Genomic DNA, 15,784 nt, shown 5'->3' on the forward strand with positions numbered 1-15,784 from the left:
GTTTCACCCAATTTCATTTAGATTGAAGAACAAAAATACATCTTAGAATGGAATCAAACATATATTAAAATAGAAAAGTAATAATATTAATCCATAGAAATAAACAGAGCTCCTAACCCTAACCAAGAGATTTAGTTGCTCATGACTTAAAGAGAAAAAAGAGTAAAAAAGTAAAAGAAGATCTAAAGTAATGTCTCCCCTCCTGGGAGCGTGATCTCAGGAGGAAGGAAGTCCCTAATTTATAGAAAAAACCTCTAAGAATAAATCTAGAATTCAAATTCAAACTTAAATCAAAACAAAAGATATTTTTGTAATTAAAAATTACAAAAAGAAAATAAAATAAGTTAAGAAGTGCTAAATCCACTTGATAGGCTCAAAGAGAAGTGATTCGGACTGTTGGGGGCGTTTCACTTCAGGGGTGCACGTTAAACACCCAAAGGGGTTGACATTAGTGCATTCTGAGGTGCCCTGCTGGCGTTCAACGCCAAAAAAGGTGTTCAGCGCCGGGAGGGGGTGCTAGTTCTGTCCCTTTTGGGCGCTAAACGTCAGGCTCAGAGTTTAGCGCCAGTTTTGGTAGTGATTCTGGAAGAAAAGTATAAACTATTATATATCATTGGAAAGCTCTGAAAGTTGGCTTTCTAATACCGTTGAGATTGTGTCAATTGAACCTCTACAGCTCACGTTATGCTCGTTGGAATGCAAGGAGGTTAGGGTTGACAGCATCTACTATCCTTTCTTTGTTGTTGCACAAGACTTTGCCAAATTCGCCCAAAATTCACCTGAAATCATAAAATTACCACAAAAATTCAAAGTAGCATCCAAAGAGGATTTTTACACTAAAACTTAATAAAATTTAACTAAAAACAACTAGAAAATACTAGAAAAAAAAGGTATAAGATATTCACTTATCAATGTTATGGTTTGAGTGCAAAGATTTGAACCTGATTAATAGATTTTCTGCAAATCAGAATTGATATAATTTTTACAAGAAATTTCTTAGGTTGGTTCGAAATCTAATATCTAGGAGCAAAGCCTTCTCCTATTTTTGGATATCAATTTACCATGCATCAAAATCTTACAAGGAAAGAAACTAAAAAAAATCTTGAACATAAAAATGACTAGAATTTAAACTTGTTGAAAAGATTAACTGCAAAGCATAAAGTACATAATTTTAAAGAATAATGAAAGAAATGATAGAAGAAAACCTACAGAAATTTGACTCAAAGCAAAGTTTCAAAAAGTCGCTAGAAATGTGAGAATTTGTATGAGTGTGTTTCTGAAAACAATTTCCAACTCTCAACCCTTATTTTCTATCCTATTTATAAATATGTTCATCCAATCCTCTGATGAAACTTGTCGAGCGACCTATGGTTCAATGAAATAATCATTCCCGCTAAAACGCATCGTGATAACTGCTCTCTTGACCACTTTTATCACTTCTTAGAACCTATTCTGCCACCAGATCAATCTTATCCTCATTGTCGATACATCATATACTTGTATTTCTCCGGGTTGATTCATTAGTCGAACCCCTCCTCAACTTTAATATATATCGATGGCCTAACCTATTATTTTGTCGATTTTTAGCAAATCGATGGTGGTTCGATTCTAATGGTTTGAGAGCGAAACTAACTCCTTTTTTGCGAGTACCAATTTTCTAGAAGTGCATCAAAGTTCCTCGAATTAGACGGGATTAGAAGAAAATACTGAAAATACAATAAATAAAAGGTTTTGAAGATAAAATCGACTGGAATTGAAATGGTCTGCATTGAATTTAAATAAAGCAATAAAATGCCTTCGATTAGATCAAAGGACTTTGAATTTCGAAATAACAATACGGAAATGTAAAATTGAACATGGAACTTAAATGTTGCTTGAAAGATAAATTTGCGAGAAAAGTAAAATTTGCAGAAAATGTAAATGGAAAGTAAAACAAATGGAAAGAACCCTACAGAAAATTAACTCAAAGCAGACTCAGAAAGTTTCTAGGATGTGAGTGTGCGTGAGTAATTTCTGAAGCAAAATTTCAATCTCTGTGACTTCGAGCCTTCTAGTATTTATAGCCATTTTCTTAATTGATTAATTTGAAATGAAACTCTCACGTGTAAGAACGTGAATAACCGTTCCCACTCTTTTTCCTGATCATGTGACGGTTTAAAAATGATTTTCGATTTCAAAATTTTGAATCTTCTTTATCAAATACCTCCTCAATTTGCTAAGTTAATCAGATTCTTACTTAAAGTTCTCAAACATGTGTCTCCTTCGATGGCAACTTCTTTCCAAAAGCTCACTTAATTACTAGAACAACCTCCTCCTTCGAATTCAATTTGACAATTTGTCTTGACCAACACCTATCGACCTGCCAGCATTTGTGGAGTAACAGAACCACACTATAGTTTTTTTTTTCCTTTTTTGTTTTACATTATAATTAAGTATTGAAGATCAAATACTGAGGTGGATGAAAGTGGCTCGGAAGAAGAGCTTTGTAGCAATATAAATAGACTTATCAAACAAAAACTAAGCCACCAGAATATTCAGAAAACACGACAACACAAGGTGAAGAAACGTATCAATTTGTTTTCTTAAGAAAATTACAAGTGTGTTGAATTGATTGTATTATTACAGAAGGTATCAAATATAAGATATACATCTCAGAAAATATTAAGAATGATAGTATTCTTTTATTCTCTTTTTTCTCTCTTTACCCTCCTTAATATTTTACAACAAATATAGCACATTCTTAACTCATCATAAAAACTAAATGTCCCGAGCATATTATTATTTTTATATTTTCACCTTACGTAAAATGATATGAGCGCCATATTGTGGATGAAGTGTAGCCATAACCATCGGAGCATGAGTATATGCCGGAGAAAGTTCAAATGAAAAATGTTGTAGAATCAATGATAAAGCCATCTTTGCTTCTAATAACGAGAAGTTTTGTCCGATACAGATTCTAGGACCCCATCCAAATGGAAAAAAAGAAGCTTTGCCATTTGTCGCCTTAAAAACTCCTTCTGAAAATCTTTCAGGATCGAATTCCTTTGCATTATCACCCCAAAGTCCAACATCATGGTGAACCAAAACAATTGGCAAGTAAATTTGGACTCCTTCAGGCAAATTTAGGTCCCCAAGTTTCATATCTTTGCCGGTATTTCGAGTAAGCCCAAGTACTGGTGGATATAACCTGAGAACCTCATATAATATCATAGTCACCTGGTTTAAGAAATTTATATTAATAATAAGTATCGAACAATGAGAGTTCTATTTATTATCTTAATATTTAAATAAGTAAACATTTAAAAACTATATATACATTTATCTAAATTCAGTATAATTTTGTATCACAAATCTATAAATCTAGTCATTTATGATTTTTATAAGTGTGATTGTTGTGGATACCATGAGTCCATGACCCCCTAGTCTCCCATTCACCTATTAGAGTCAACTAGTGAGCTAACCTTTTTCAAGCTAAATACTAGTTAATTTTTTTAACTAATTTTAAATTTTAAACATAAAGTTTTAAATCTTAAATTTTATACTCTAAACCTTATGTTATCCAAAAATAAATATTAAAAAATACAAATTTATAATAAAAAAAATTGACTAATGTTAATTAAGGTGGCTATGTTTTATGATAGGTATTACCTATTTACCCACATGATTTAGGGAGGTAGGTAAAATTGATATCTAACTTCAAATAAGTAATATCAGAATACTTACAATTTTAAGGCGATTTAAGCCATCAAGGTGTGGTTTTTGGCTACCAAAGACCTGAAAGACTTCTTCCCTTGCTCGAGCTTGCCAATGAGAATGCTTACTGAGTAACACCATGGTCCAAACCAGCAAAACTGAAGTCGTCTCTTGTCCCGCAAAGTAGAACAATTTACATTCATCGATTACATCTTCAAGACTCATTCCATTATTCTTCTTCTTTCCATGCTCTTCAATTTCCTTATAATTTGATTCCAACAGTATACCCAATAAGTCATCTTTAGCTGTCTCACCTGCTTTTAGTGCTTTCTCTTTCTTATTAATTATATCCTTAAGTGAAGTTTTTATTTCTCTGTGAATTTCCTTCATCCTCCTATTGACAGGAGTAGGTAAAAACCTGCAAATAAACATCATTAATATTGTGATTATTTCGATTTTCTAGTACCATCAGCAACTAATAGTGATAAACCTACTAAAATTTTGGTATTTGAAATTAAAATTATATATTTAAATTAAATCCCTAATAGTTTGATTAGCTTTTCAAAAATATATTAATCTAAAATAATAAGTGAATTTTTAATTGTTCTTCTCTTTTTTATTTTTAACACAATTAAATATAGATTTTTTCTATAAATATTTAACTATTCATTATCTCTTATTTAATTGTGTCCACTCGCTATAATAGTATAAAAAAATTTCTCGAAAATAAATGTTACAGATAAGACTATATATTTAGAGATTAAAACAAAAAAATAATACAAAAATTTAAATAATATATATATATATATATATATATATATATATATATAATTTCTTATTTCAACTAACTGTTAAAAAACTTGAAATAATTTCATTTATATTGAGAAGGTTAAACTTAAATTTAGTAATTAACTAGTTAATTAATTTTATAAAATTCATTATAACCTTTATTATTTTTTTATTAAATTTATTTATTTATTTTTTATTTTAAGATCTTTTTGTTTCAGTCGATATTTTTCAATTTGACAGGACAAAAATTAATCCGTTGCAGATCAAAGTTTCATTTAAGAGTTTAACATTGACCAATAAATTACTACATGTACAAAGAAATTCGTATCTCTAATATATATTACCTTTAACAGACTAATGAGTTAATTACAAAACAATCCTAAATTAGTCATACATATAATAAGATAATGAGTGACTTTAGGTTGTATTTAAAAAAAAAAGACTAATAACTTAAAGAGAAAAACTAAAAGATACAAAATAAATTACACCTCTTTATTGTGTTTGTAATAAAATTACTTGATATTTTGTATTATTTAAAATAAATATAGAAATTAAAACAAATAAAATTTGTTAGCCCATCCACCTTTTCTCATTCCTCTTCTGTCACATACCTAACCTTCCCCTCTTCCGGTGAGAAGCTGTTGGACCACTACATGCTCAATTCGGAGCTTGATGCTTTCAACGAGTCTCTAGTGTTCGACGATTTTTTGGTGATTCCCAAAGAGCAGGGCATGTCAATTTGCACAGAGATTCTCAATTAGGAAAAAATAAAAATTAAAAGATGGATGTGTGTTTGATTTCCCTCCTCTTTGGAGTTCTTGTTATCATTCTTGGGTGCTCAAGGGTTACTGGGTAATAATGTGATGTGTAGGAAAAAGATCAAAACATGGAGAATGGAGCGAATTGGAGTTTCCTCAAGAAGAAAAGGGGACCATGCTGGCTGGAGAATTAGGGGACGATGGCTGGAAGGTAGAGTGGTACACTTTGAATTTCAAGAGTTTAAAGAGTGTATTTTCAAAAAAAATATTATTAAAATTTCAGTTTTCGTCTCTATAAATTTCAATCTAATATATCTTCACATTTTAAAAGTATTGAAGGGTATGTCTTAAAATTGAAATTTTAGTTTCACTTTTTAATTAACAAACATAATATTTAGTCTTAATATCTCAATTTCAGTAGTGAGAAACAAACACAATCTTAGAGACATGGAAACTTCAAGCCCGCATCAAGGACTTTCCATTTTATCCTCGAAATGTCAAATTTCCATGTTTTAATCCCCAGGCCTATCTACCTATCTATTTTATTTTTCTATTTTTTCTTGTTTTAAGAAAAGAAATAATGATGATTACATTTTTTGAATTTTGATTTAGGTTGATGATCTCTGACGAGGAATAGTAGTGGAAGAAGGTTGAGAGTTGTTTAATATGTAAGAGACAGATAAATAAAAATATGTTTAAATATTTTGTATTTATATTTATGTTTGCACCAAACAAGATATAAAGAAACTTTTTCATCTCTGTCTCTAGTTTTTTCGTTTCTATCTCTTTATTTTTGTATTTCTGTCTGAAGATATCATTCAAATAGTATCAAATTGTGTGTGTGTTTGTTAAAAGTAAATATCATTATAAGCTAGGTTTGATATGTAAAGTAATCTTACCTCCATCCGGGAATGTAAACTGTCATTATAATTTCCATTGTAAGTTTAAGCTGCTCTTTTTGAAGTTCAAATATTCGTATTCCTTCTTCGTAACTACTTCCAAATGCTGCGCGAGAAATGACATCACTGGCCATATTTTGAAGAAAAGGCCACACGTCAATTTCACAGCTTCCATTCGATGACAACATTTTCTCCCATTTATTTATCATATCATTGCAGCTTTTGAAGAATATTGGTACCATAATCTGCAAAGCAAGATAGAAAAAATAAGTCAAATAAGGTTCTTAAAAAAATAATAAAGAAAAATGTGTTACTTGGTAATAATGTATATGCAAGTTATCGCAAACTATGCCACATCAAAATTGAGGAATGAAAAAATTCCATGCTCATCATTTCAATTCAGATATATGTAGTGAAAATAACCTTCAACTTTTCTAAATGAAATGCAGGGTTGATTATTCTTCTATGTTTGCTCCACTTTTCACCGTCATGACCAGCAAGACCATTAACCAATAACTTGATCAATGGATTTGTATCTGGTTTCGGAAAATCATAGACCTTGTTGAATACATCTTTGATTAGCTCAGGATCTGTGACAATCACCCTTGGTGTTCCTCCAAACCAGAAAAAAGAATTCTTCCCTGTATAATACAAAGGACAGTATAAGAATTATTTTGTTAGAGAAATAGTTACTAGTAGATATTTATGCCACCTAGTAAGATGTTAGTGGTTGTAGTATATGAAAGGAAATATGTTTCATATTAAATGCATGACTGCCATAACTCACACAAAGTATTTTACCATATTAAAGCGATTATGTAACGTGTGAAAATATGATTAAAGTTAGACCAAGTGGGAGAATGTTGGAAGTTTATTGTAATTTAAATTTCTGTTGTGACCTAATTGTAATTATCTATAAACTATTAATGATTTAATCTCATCCGTTAATTCTAATGTTTGATGGACACATTAGATTTAAAGATAATAACACATAAAATGTGGTCCTCTCTCTGTCTCTACACACGACGTTTTACAGTTTCCACTCACTGAAAAATATTGAGAAACTGCCATCTTGATGAACGTCTGGAAGAAAAAAAAAGAGAGAAACCAGTGTTGAAGTTCAACTCTATTGTAACCAAGACTCTACAAAATCAGTCTTAAAGTTCAACTTTACCGTAATCAGCACTTGTTATGGCAACCAATCCAGATATGAAAATCACAACTTTTAAGATTGCTTCCGCTAAATTAAGTTTACATTTACCACATTATTAACACACTACTAACTTTCAGATTGTTCTAGTGAATGAATTTTTTGAAGCTTCTTAGAGCAAAAGTGAAAGAATTTCTTTTGATACCATGTTAATTCAGAGAGTTGGAGAAATGAATGATGAAAAAACCAATGAATTTCATTGAGTTCTTTCTGGTTTATATACAAGAAATGAGAAGAACTTGCTTACTTGGTTTAACAAGCTAAGTAACATAACTAACTTCAATTAAATTCTCAACTGACTAACTTGCCTAACCAATTAAATATAGGAGCCCTTTAGATAAAAGACACTTAAAACGTCTTTTTTTAAAGATATTTTTAAATAATTAAAATTCAATACATATAATTCATTAAACTATGTTATTTTTATTAAAATTAGATCAGATAAATTGATTTAGCAAAAAAATCGATAAATTATACCTTGAACCGGTCTAAATTAATTTTTTTATAAAAAATAATTACAATACTTTATAATAAAAAATAACTAATATATATATATATTGAGAACCCTAAATTTTAACCCTTTTCTTTTCTTTGTGCCATTATAGGATTAGAATTTAGGGTTTTTAAAATTAAAAAATATATATAATAAGAATATTTTAGTTATTTTCTATAATAAGATTATTGTAGTCATTTTTTATAAAAAGGAATATTAATTTAGATCGGTTTAAAATTTGATTTATCGATTTTTCGGCTAAATTAATTTGTCTGATCTAATTTTGACAAAAATAATATAATTTAATCGATTATATGTATTAAATTTTAATTAATAAAAAATATTTTTAAAAAAAGACGTTTTAAATATTTTTATCGGAATGGCCTCTATTAAATATATCCGGTGCTAACAATCTGATTTTGTGATTAACATTTATTAAGAATTAAAGTATTTGACTAAAATTTCTTAAAAATTGATTTGAGATATTAATTGTATATTAAAGATAGTAATATTTTTTTATTTTCTTTCTATTTTCAAATTATGACAAAATTCATTGCACAGAACTCCAGAGTCCAGAGTATGTCCAGAATACGTAGCATATTTGTTTGCACGAATGTGGAGAACACAATGAAATAATTCGGGTTAATACTCAAATTTATTTTTGAAAAATAACCTAATCTCTAAATTGATCCTCAAAATATTTTGTTAGATATATTAATTTTTAAAAGATATAATCGTAAGTTAAATCAGTCTTTTCATATGTTAAATGATACATGACATATCATATTAAGTATCATATGACATAATGACATAATAATTAATGTCACATAATTAACAAAATCTTTCTAGGGAATTTATAGGGTACAGAGGTGAGCGTACAGATATTCCTCCTGCAATTATCTCGTGCTGACATGTGTCCAAGGGGAGCCGCATGTGAATGTTTGGGGAACGGTGTAACATGACGCCTCCATGTAGCCGAGTAGCTCCTGCTGGGGAAGGGAATTGGCTCCGTTTGGAAAGAATTAGCTGCGGCTGGATGTACAGGAATGGGCCGTGGTTGGATGGACTCCATGTGAGGCCTTGGATATGGGTGGGCTGCGGGGCCATCATGTTTGAAAGGGTGGAATGCGTCAAATGTGTACTGCAAGATTAAGCAAGGCTGTGTATTATGACCGTTGACCCAAAAAAAAAAGGGTGTATGACCCAAATGCACGGGAACAAAATTAATGAAGAGGAAAAAAATGCGCCTAGGACTAAATTAGCGTGTTTGGTAAATTTCTAATAGTAAAAATAAAAGTATAAAAAAATTAAAAAATCTCTTTTGAGAAGCTGTAAATAACATATTTTTTTAAAAGATCTTTTTTCTTCAGAAAAAAATGTTTTTCATGTAATAAATAAACAGAAAAGTACTTTTATATTGTTATACCCAAACATAATTGATAGATAAGAAGATTTTTTTACATGAGACATCGAAACATAAAATTACTTTAACTTTTCTATAAGATCTTTTAAAAAAAGATAAATTGGAAAAAATCATTTATTGAAAGCTCACTCAAACAAGCTCTTAGTGTGTGCTTGAGGTGTAGTTAGTCAAACTGAAATTTGAATAAAAGTGATTTTATAGAATTAAGTTATGGTAGAAGTAAGTTTCGGTTAATATGATTTATGTTTGGCAATTTTTTACTAAAATTGATTTTGACGAAATAAATATTATTTGGATAATATTAGTTAAATCAGTTTTGCTAGATAATTACGTAAAAAGACATGGCGTTAAGTTATGATGTTATTTTTTTATACATGTTTAATTTTCTTTTTTATAGTTTTCGCTTTTATGTTTTTTTATGAAATATATTTTTAAGACTTCTAGTACTCTTTTTAAGTACATTATAATACGTAACTATAATTATTATTTATGATTAATTATTTCTGTTTAATTTGTTTTACCAAATAGGATCAATAAATTTTATTATAAAAAGATAATAATAAATATAATACACAAAGATTATAAGTATAGAAATGTATAATGTCAAATAAAAAAATTAATAAAAAATATAAATATTAAATAATAAATAAAGAGTGCATTTAGAGAAAAACAATAAGAATTCTATAAATAATGCAATAACATGTATAAAGGATAAAGTAGGGGAAAAAAATAAATGCTGAAGATAGTGGCTAGAAGCAGGTTAGTGCAATCGAGGAGCTAGAAATTATTGTTTTTTATGAACGTGGTGTTACGAACAAAATCACTTTTGCATTTGCAAAGAAGAAAATTAGCCGAACAAAAAACATAACAAGAGAATTGGAACAAAAATTGAACAACAATTTCAGAACTTCAAATGAGGAAGAAGATGGAGCATTCAGAAAGTAAAAGGAAGAAGCGGAGGCGAAGAATTGAAAGCAGGGCCACTAACCAGGGTTCCGTGCTGAGAAGGCAGCGAAAAAGAGAACGACGTGGCGAGATACCTGGGGAAGAGGAAGATGAAAACAACATGCCATTGAAGATGAAAACGACATGGGGAAAAGGAAGAAGCGGCAGCGGTGAAGGGCTAGAGGGGAAGAGGGGGGTTGGTTCAGGAGTGGATACCTTTCCCTTTTTTCCCTACAAACTAAAAAACGACGTCGTTTTATCCTAACTGGCAGGCTACGGATTATGCCAAACCGGTCTTTTATCGGCCAGATCGGCTGTTTTGTAGCAGTTTTCCGTCAACCGAATATGGGAGGAGAACCTGATCGCTTGCATCGTCGGTATCCGGTTGAATCGATTTGACCGAACGGTCCGATCCGATTTTCGGAACCATGGCTCTTACTCTTTACCTTCAACCCCCCCTTAGCCATTCACCTTTAATGTAGAAGAGTGAAGCTTTCAAGGTTGAATGATGTTCAACCCTAGCACTATCGTGTTCTCCAACATCAAATTAGCGGCAGCTTCATCGGATGAGAGAGTGAGATACCCCGATTCTGTTGCGTGCATCTCTCTCATAATTGTTTCATCCATCTTCTTCAAAGCCTGAGACGCAGAGGCTATCTTCTTGTTGGGCGAACAAAATTGAGCAAGAATTCTGTACCAAGGAAGATATCCTTCCTGGCCGATGCCCGATCCCGTCTTTTCTCGGTAACAACATGTCACTTCCTAATTGCAATTGAAGTCAAATTTTTTCCTCCGAAATGAATAAATTCTGTCCTCTAATCTCTTCCCTTCTCTATCATTCTCATTCCTTCTACAGGAACACGAGCCTTGAATTGGGTAGCCAGTCACCAAGACATGGGAAGTTAGCGTCTGACCTGGCCGGGCATCTACAGGTTTAAAGGATGCGTGCACTGTACAGCCATGTGGAGCCGACCGTAGCGGCCGAAAGCGGTTGTGACTGAGTGCTTCCGGCCCCCCGCCTCTTCTAGGTCACAGTTTTAATATTGGCACCGTTAGTATTGTTCACACCCTCCTGCGCAACTATATCGGACCGGCCTATGATTCGGTTCACCGGTTTTTCAGTCGAACCGGCAGGTCCGGTCCGATTATTACAACACTGCTAATGATAACCGTCAGGTCACCGACATCAATTCTTCGAAGGCGTCTTAGGCTCGCACCTTAATAACAAGGCACGAAATTACCCTCAACGTCCATCCAGTTAATGTCAAGCTATAGCGTTTGTTGCCCTATAAACCTACTTTGACAGTTAAACATGGCACACACCCTAATTATCAAATTTTTTTCTAAAATACTTTATATGGAATGCTTTGTCTTAGTGTTCTAAAAATTGAACCGTACCGACTGGTTAGATGAAAAAATCGGTGAATCAGATTCTAGACCAGTTAAGTTAACTTTTTAGACCGTTTAAAGAAGAGACTTAGTTAAAATCGGTGATGGTCACAAAAAACCGATTACAACCAATGAAACCTGATATCATAGTTGTCAGAACCGGACCGGACCGGCCGGTTCGACCGGAAAACCGGTAAACCGGTCCGGTCCGATATTTAGACCGTGTAAGGTTGAGAACCGGCACAGACCGGTCAAACCCGGTGTGAACCGGTGAAAACCGGTCAAATTCGGTGAAAACCGGACCGGTTCGAGTGATTTAGTCAACGTTGAAGGTGAATCTACAATGGACTAGCGATATGCAATTCCTGCTCTACACCCTCCAGCGCTGCCAAGTGTCGCTTGTGATGATTTTTGGAAAATTTTCCAAAATGCTTCCAATGGGGCTCGAACCCATTCCTCCAGCATAAGGCCAACAAGCTTCTTCCAGCAGGCTAGAGTGATTCTCGTTAAATAATAGACAATTTATAGTACATATAGCATTCTTTCTTTTCTACTTCTAGTCAATTTATTTTAATTTCAAAGTCACTCATTCTTAAATCAATTACATTTTATTTAACTATAAATTTTATTAAATATATACAAATTAAAAATATAAACAAAAAATTTAATTAACCACAATTTATTTTTTAATATATTATTTTATGTTTTATCTTCATGAGGTTGATAGTTGAAAATCGCTAGATGATATTTAGTTAAACTAGTCAAACCATCTAACGGTCCTTCAATATCAACTTCACCAAAAAATAATTGCATGTGACTTTTCACCAATAATAATATAACAATAGAATAAATATAAACTAATTAATAAAGTATTAAAATTTAAAAATGGTAATTATTTTTATAAAGAAAAAATAACAATACTAATAATAAAGAAATAATTAAATTTTATAGAATTATTTAATTATACCGAGTTAACCGGTTCGACCAGTGACCCAACGGTTGAACCAGTGACCCAGTGACTCAGTAACCTCACCGGTTCGATCACCGGTTCGGTTCTGACAACTATGCCTGATATAGACTGGTCTAATCGAACCAATTGAATTTTAAGTTCTTAATTATTTTATATATGTTATTTACGTGAGACCGATTTTATCGGTTTAACCAATGGTTAATATGTTGAACCAATAAACCAATAAACCAACCGCTTGGCGGATTCGATCACGGATTCGGTTCTGAAGCGACTATGCTTTGACTTTCATCCAAAATAAACACCGATATCTTGTTTTTCATATGTCTCATTCCTAAGAAATTTTATATTTAACAGGAAAAAACTTTTAAAATAGGTATCTGTGACTCATATTAGGGTTTTAAGTGTTTAGTTGAAAAAAATAACGTCAAAAAAATTTAAATTGTCACATCAAATAGTCGCTAGAATGTATAATGTAGCAGTCTTTAGTCCATCTCAGTATGTCGTTAACGATTATGTGAGACAGTGACAAAAATAATATTAGAAACCAATGTGAGTCATAACTATTAAGTTGGGAGACTCAATTGAGTAAATGGAAATTTATGAAATTAGATTGAAACATAGTTGTTAGAACCGAACCAGTGATCGATCCGGTCAAGCTATTGGTTCACTGGTTTATTGGTTCAACCGATATATCACTGGTTGAACCGATAAAATCAGTCTCACGTAAATATAAAATATAAAATAGTTAAAAACTTAAAATAAAAATTAGAAACACATATCTTCACTAACATTTTACGAAGAATCAAGACTCAACTTCTAAAAATAACTAATATAAAAAAATTATAAAATTTTAATACTACAATAGTATCTTATTTTGACACAATAACAAAATGATTAATTCACAAAGCCTATCATCTAACTATAATATCAATAGATTTTAACACTAACATCAAAACAAATAACCTTAATCACAATACTAGCAATAACATAGATCAAGTAAATGAATAAATTTTTAGTGAAATTTATATCTATATTAATAACAGTATATAATTAAAATGTAATCAATTTTAAAAATAGAAAAAACAAAAATTAAATTAAATTACATATTGATGTATACTATATAATTAGTATTTGTCAAATATAATATTTAGAAGTGCAATGGCTAAGTAGAAAGTAGAGGTTGCTTTTGCTCCAAGGTTCTTGGTTCGAGACCTTGTGGAGACATTTTAAAGATTTTTTCAAGCAGACCAGTTCGGTTAGACCAGTTTGCACCGGTTCACATCGGTTTTATTTCTTAAACGGTCTAAGGAGTAAACCGAACCAAACTAGGGTTCAGTTCTAGTCTGGTTCTCTAGATTTCTGTGCGAACCAGCGAATGCAGTTCCGTGTTTACAACTATCGATTGAAGTACGAACATAATTTCAGAGACCAATTAGTATTATCTCTTTGTTGACAGTTACGTTCTTTTAACGGAAATTAAGATCTAATAATGGTTTATAATAAAAGAAGCATTCCTTTGCAACAATGAACCTATAGTAGTAGTTAGGGGTGTTTATAGAGTAGATCATATCCATATGAATCCACAATGTTTATCCGTATCTGACCTGTAATTTGAGGATATGATCTGATCCGTAAGATGATCGGATTGGATCGAATCGGATCGACACTCTAATCAGATAGAATTAAATATGTTTAAAAAAGTAAACAAAAAATTCATTGACCTTTTAGTACGATTTTAATATTTTTATTCATCATAAAATACTTTTATAATTACTCATAGATAAATTTTGATAATAAAAATCATTCATTTTAATTTTACTTTTACGTAACCTATATTTTTTAATTTTAAAATAAATTTTAATTGTATTTTTTAGTAATATTAATTTTTTACTGTATATAATTATTCAATTATTTTTAATCATATATAAATAAATTACTCTTAATAAGACTTTTTTGTATTATTCAATTATCTTTTTTAAAAATTAATTAATTATTAAAATAATTAAACTTGTCACAACAAAAACAATAAAAAAATTATAAATAAAAAAAATTAACCATCGTGATCATTTTTTGTATTTTTATTCATATTTTAACTATAAACATAAATATAATTTAATTATATTATTTATGAATTGTGACTATAGATGTAGATAAAATTTAGTTATATTACTTATATATAGTTTTATTGTATTGTATTGCTTATAAAGTTAGATTATAAATATGACAATAGAATTGTTCTTGTATTTTTATATGTGTGACTAATTGATTGTGTTAAAATATTACTCTTAATTATAAACGAGGTATATAATTTAAATAATCAAAGACTCAGTTAAAAAGATAAGAAAAAAATAATATTAAAATAATCTAATTCTTAAAAATAAAAATATTCGAAATTCAATTAAAAATTATTTAAAACTTAAACTCAATAAAAATTTATATTCAATGATTTTCCTATTAAATATATTTAATAAACTCTTACAGCATATTGGTTGACATTAGTTTTTATAATGTTATTTTTTTAATGACACTTTATTAAAAAAAACCATTTTTTTAGAAGTTTTTATAAACTAATTAATATTATATATTTTGTCATATATCACATGTTGTAATTAAAAACTTATTTATTTATAATGCTTATATTAAAAATTTATTTATTTCTAATTTAGCTTTTCTCTTTTTTAATAGCGTGATGATTGTAACGCGAAAATTGGAACGTAAAGCCTACCAAATTTGTTATATATTTTTATACCTAACCTCTTAAAAGAAGGTGGCTATTGTTCTTAACTCAAATTAAATTTTCAAAACTGATTTCCTGTAATTATGTGTTATATTTCTCTCCACGAGAATGTTATTGTTTTCTATTTTACAAGCTCGAAAGCCTAGTCCCAATATGGAATCGTGTGGCCGTTAATCGCTTACGTTTCTTCCATGAAAATAAAGCTCTTATACTTGGGTGAACAAAATTCTCCACCACATATTAACGCCAGTACGTCCACAGTCAAACAACAACGTCCTGGTATGTGGCTTCGGATGACGTCGTTGCATGCATAACCAGGTCTTCTTCAAATTAGGCTTCGACCGGGGTTGGCTCGCGGACGGTTGGATCGCGCCATGCATATGCCAATTCTGATGCCTCTCGGGTTGCCCGCGGCATATGCTTCCGCTACACTTGCAGGTGCCTCGCATTGGGAAGGCATGCAGCAAGAGATGGAAAG

General features: G+C 30.8%; 1 protein-coding gene across 7 annotated transcripts in view; it reads right to left on the reverse strand.

Annotated features, from left to right (window-relative positions):
- Positions 1 to 2,651: 2,651 nt before the first annotated feature.
- The window catches only part of LOC130941955 (cytochrome P450 72A68-like), a 30,349-nt gene continuing 17,216 nt past the window's right edge, over positions 2,652 to 15,784 (reverse strand). For 3 of the 7 annotated variants that reach the window (XM_057870603.1, XM_057870604.1, XM_057870605.1), the window contains 5 exons: positions 8,722 to 8,983; positions 6,563 to 6,780; positions 6,140 to 6,384; positions 3,724 to 4,111; positions 2,664 to 3,216 (listed from right to left, as the gene is read on the reverse strand). In XM_057870603.1, coding sequence (XP_057726586.1) covers positions 2,785 to 3,216; positions 3,724 to 4,111; positions 6,140 to 6,384; positions 6,563 to 6,780; positions 8,722 to 8,983 — 1,545 coding nt within the window. In that variant the 3' untranslated portion in view covers positions 2,664 to 2,784. Of the gene's footprint in view, positions 3,217 to 3,723; positions 4,112 to 6,139; positions 6,385 to 6,562; positions 6,781 to 8,721; positions 8,984 to 10,253; positions 14,436 to 15,784 lie in introns of those variants that run through there. The other 4 variants (XM_057870609.1, XM_057870606.1, XM_057870608.1 and 1 more) reach the window with 4 other exon arrangements.

This window comes from Arachis stenosperma, chromosome 7 (genome assembly GCF_014773155.1).
Source record: "Arachis stenosperma cultivar V10309 chromosome 7, arast.V10309.gnm1.PFL2, whole genome shotgun sequence".
In the NCBI taxonomy this organism is placed as follows: domain Eukaryota; kingdom Viridiplantae; phylum Streptophyta; class Magnoliopsida; order Fabales; family Fabaceae; genus Arachis; species Arachis stenosperma.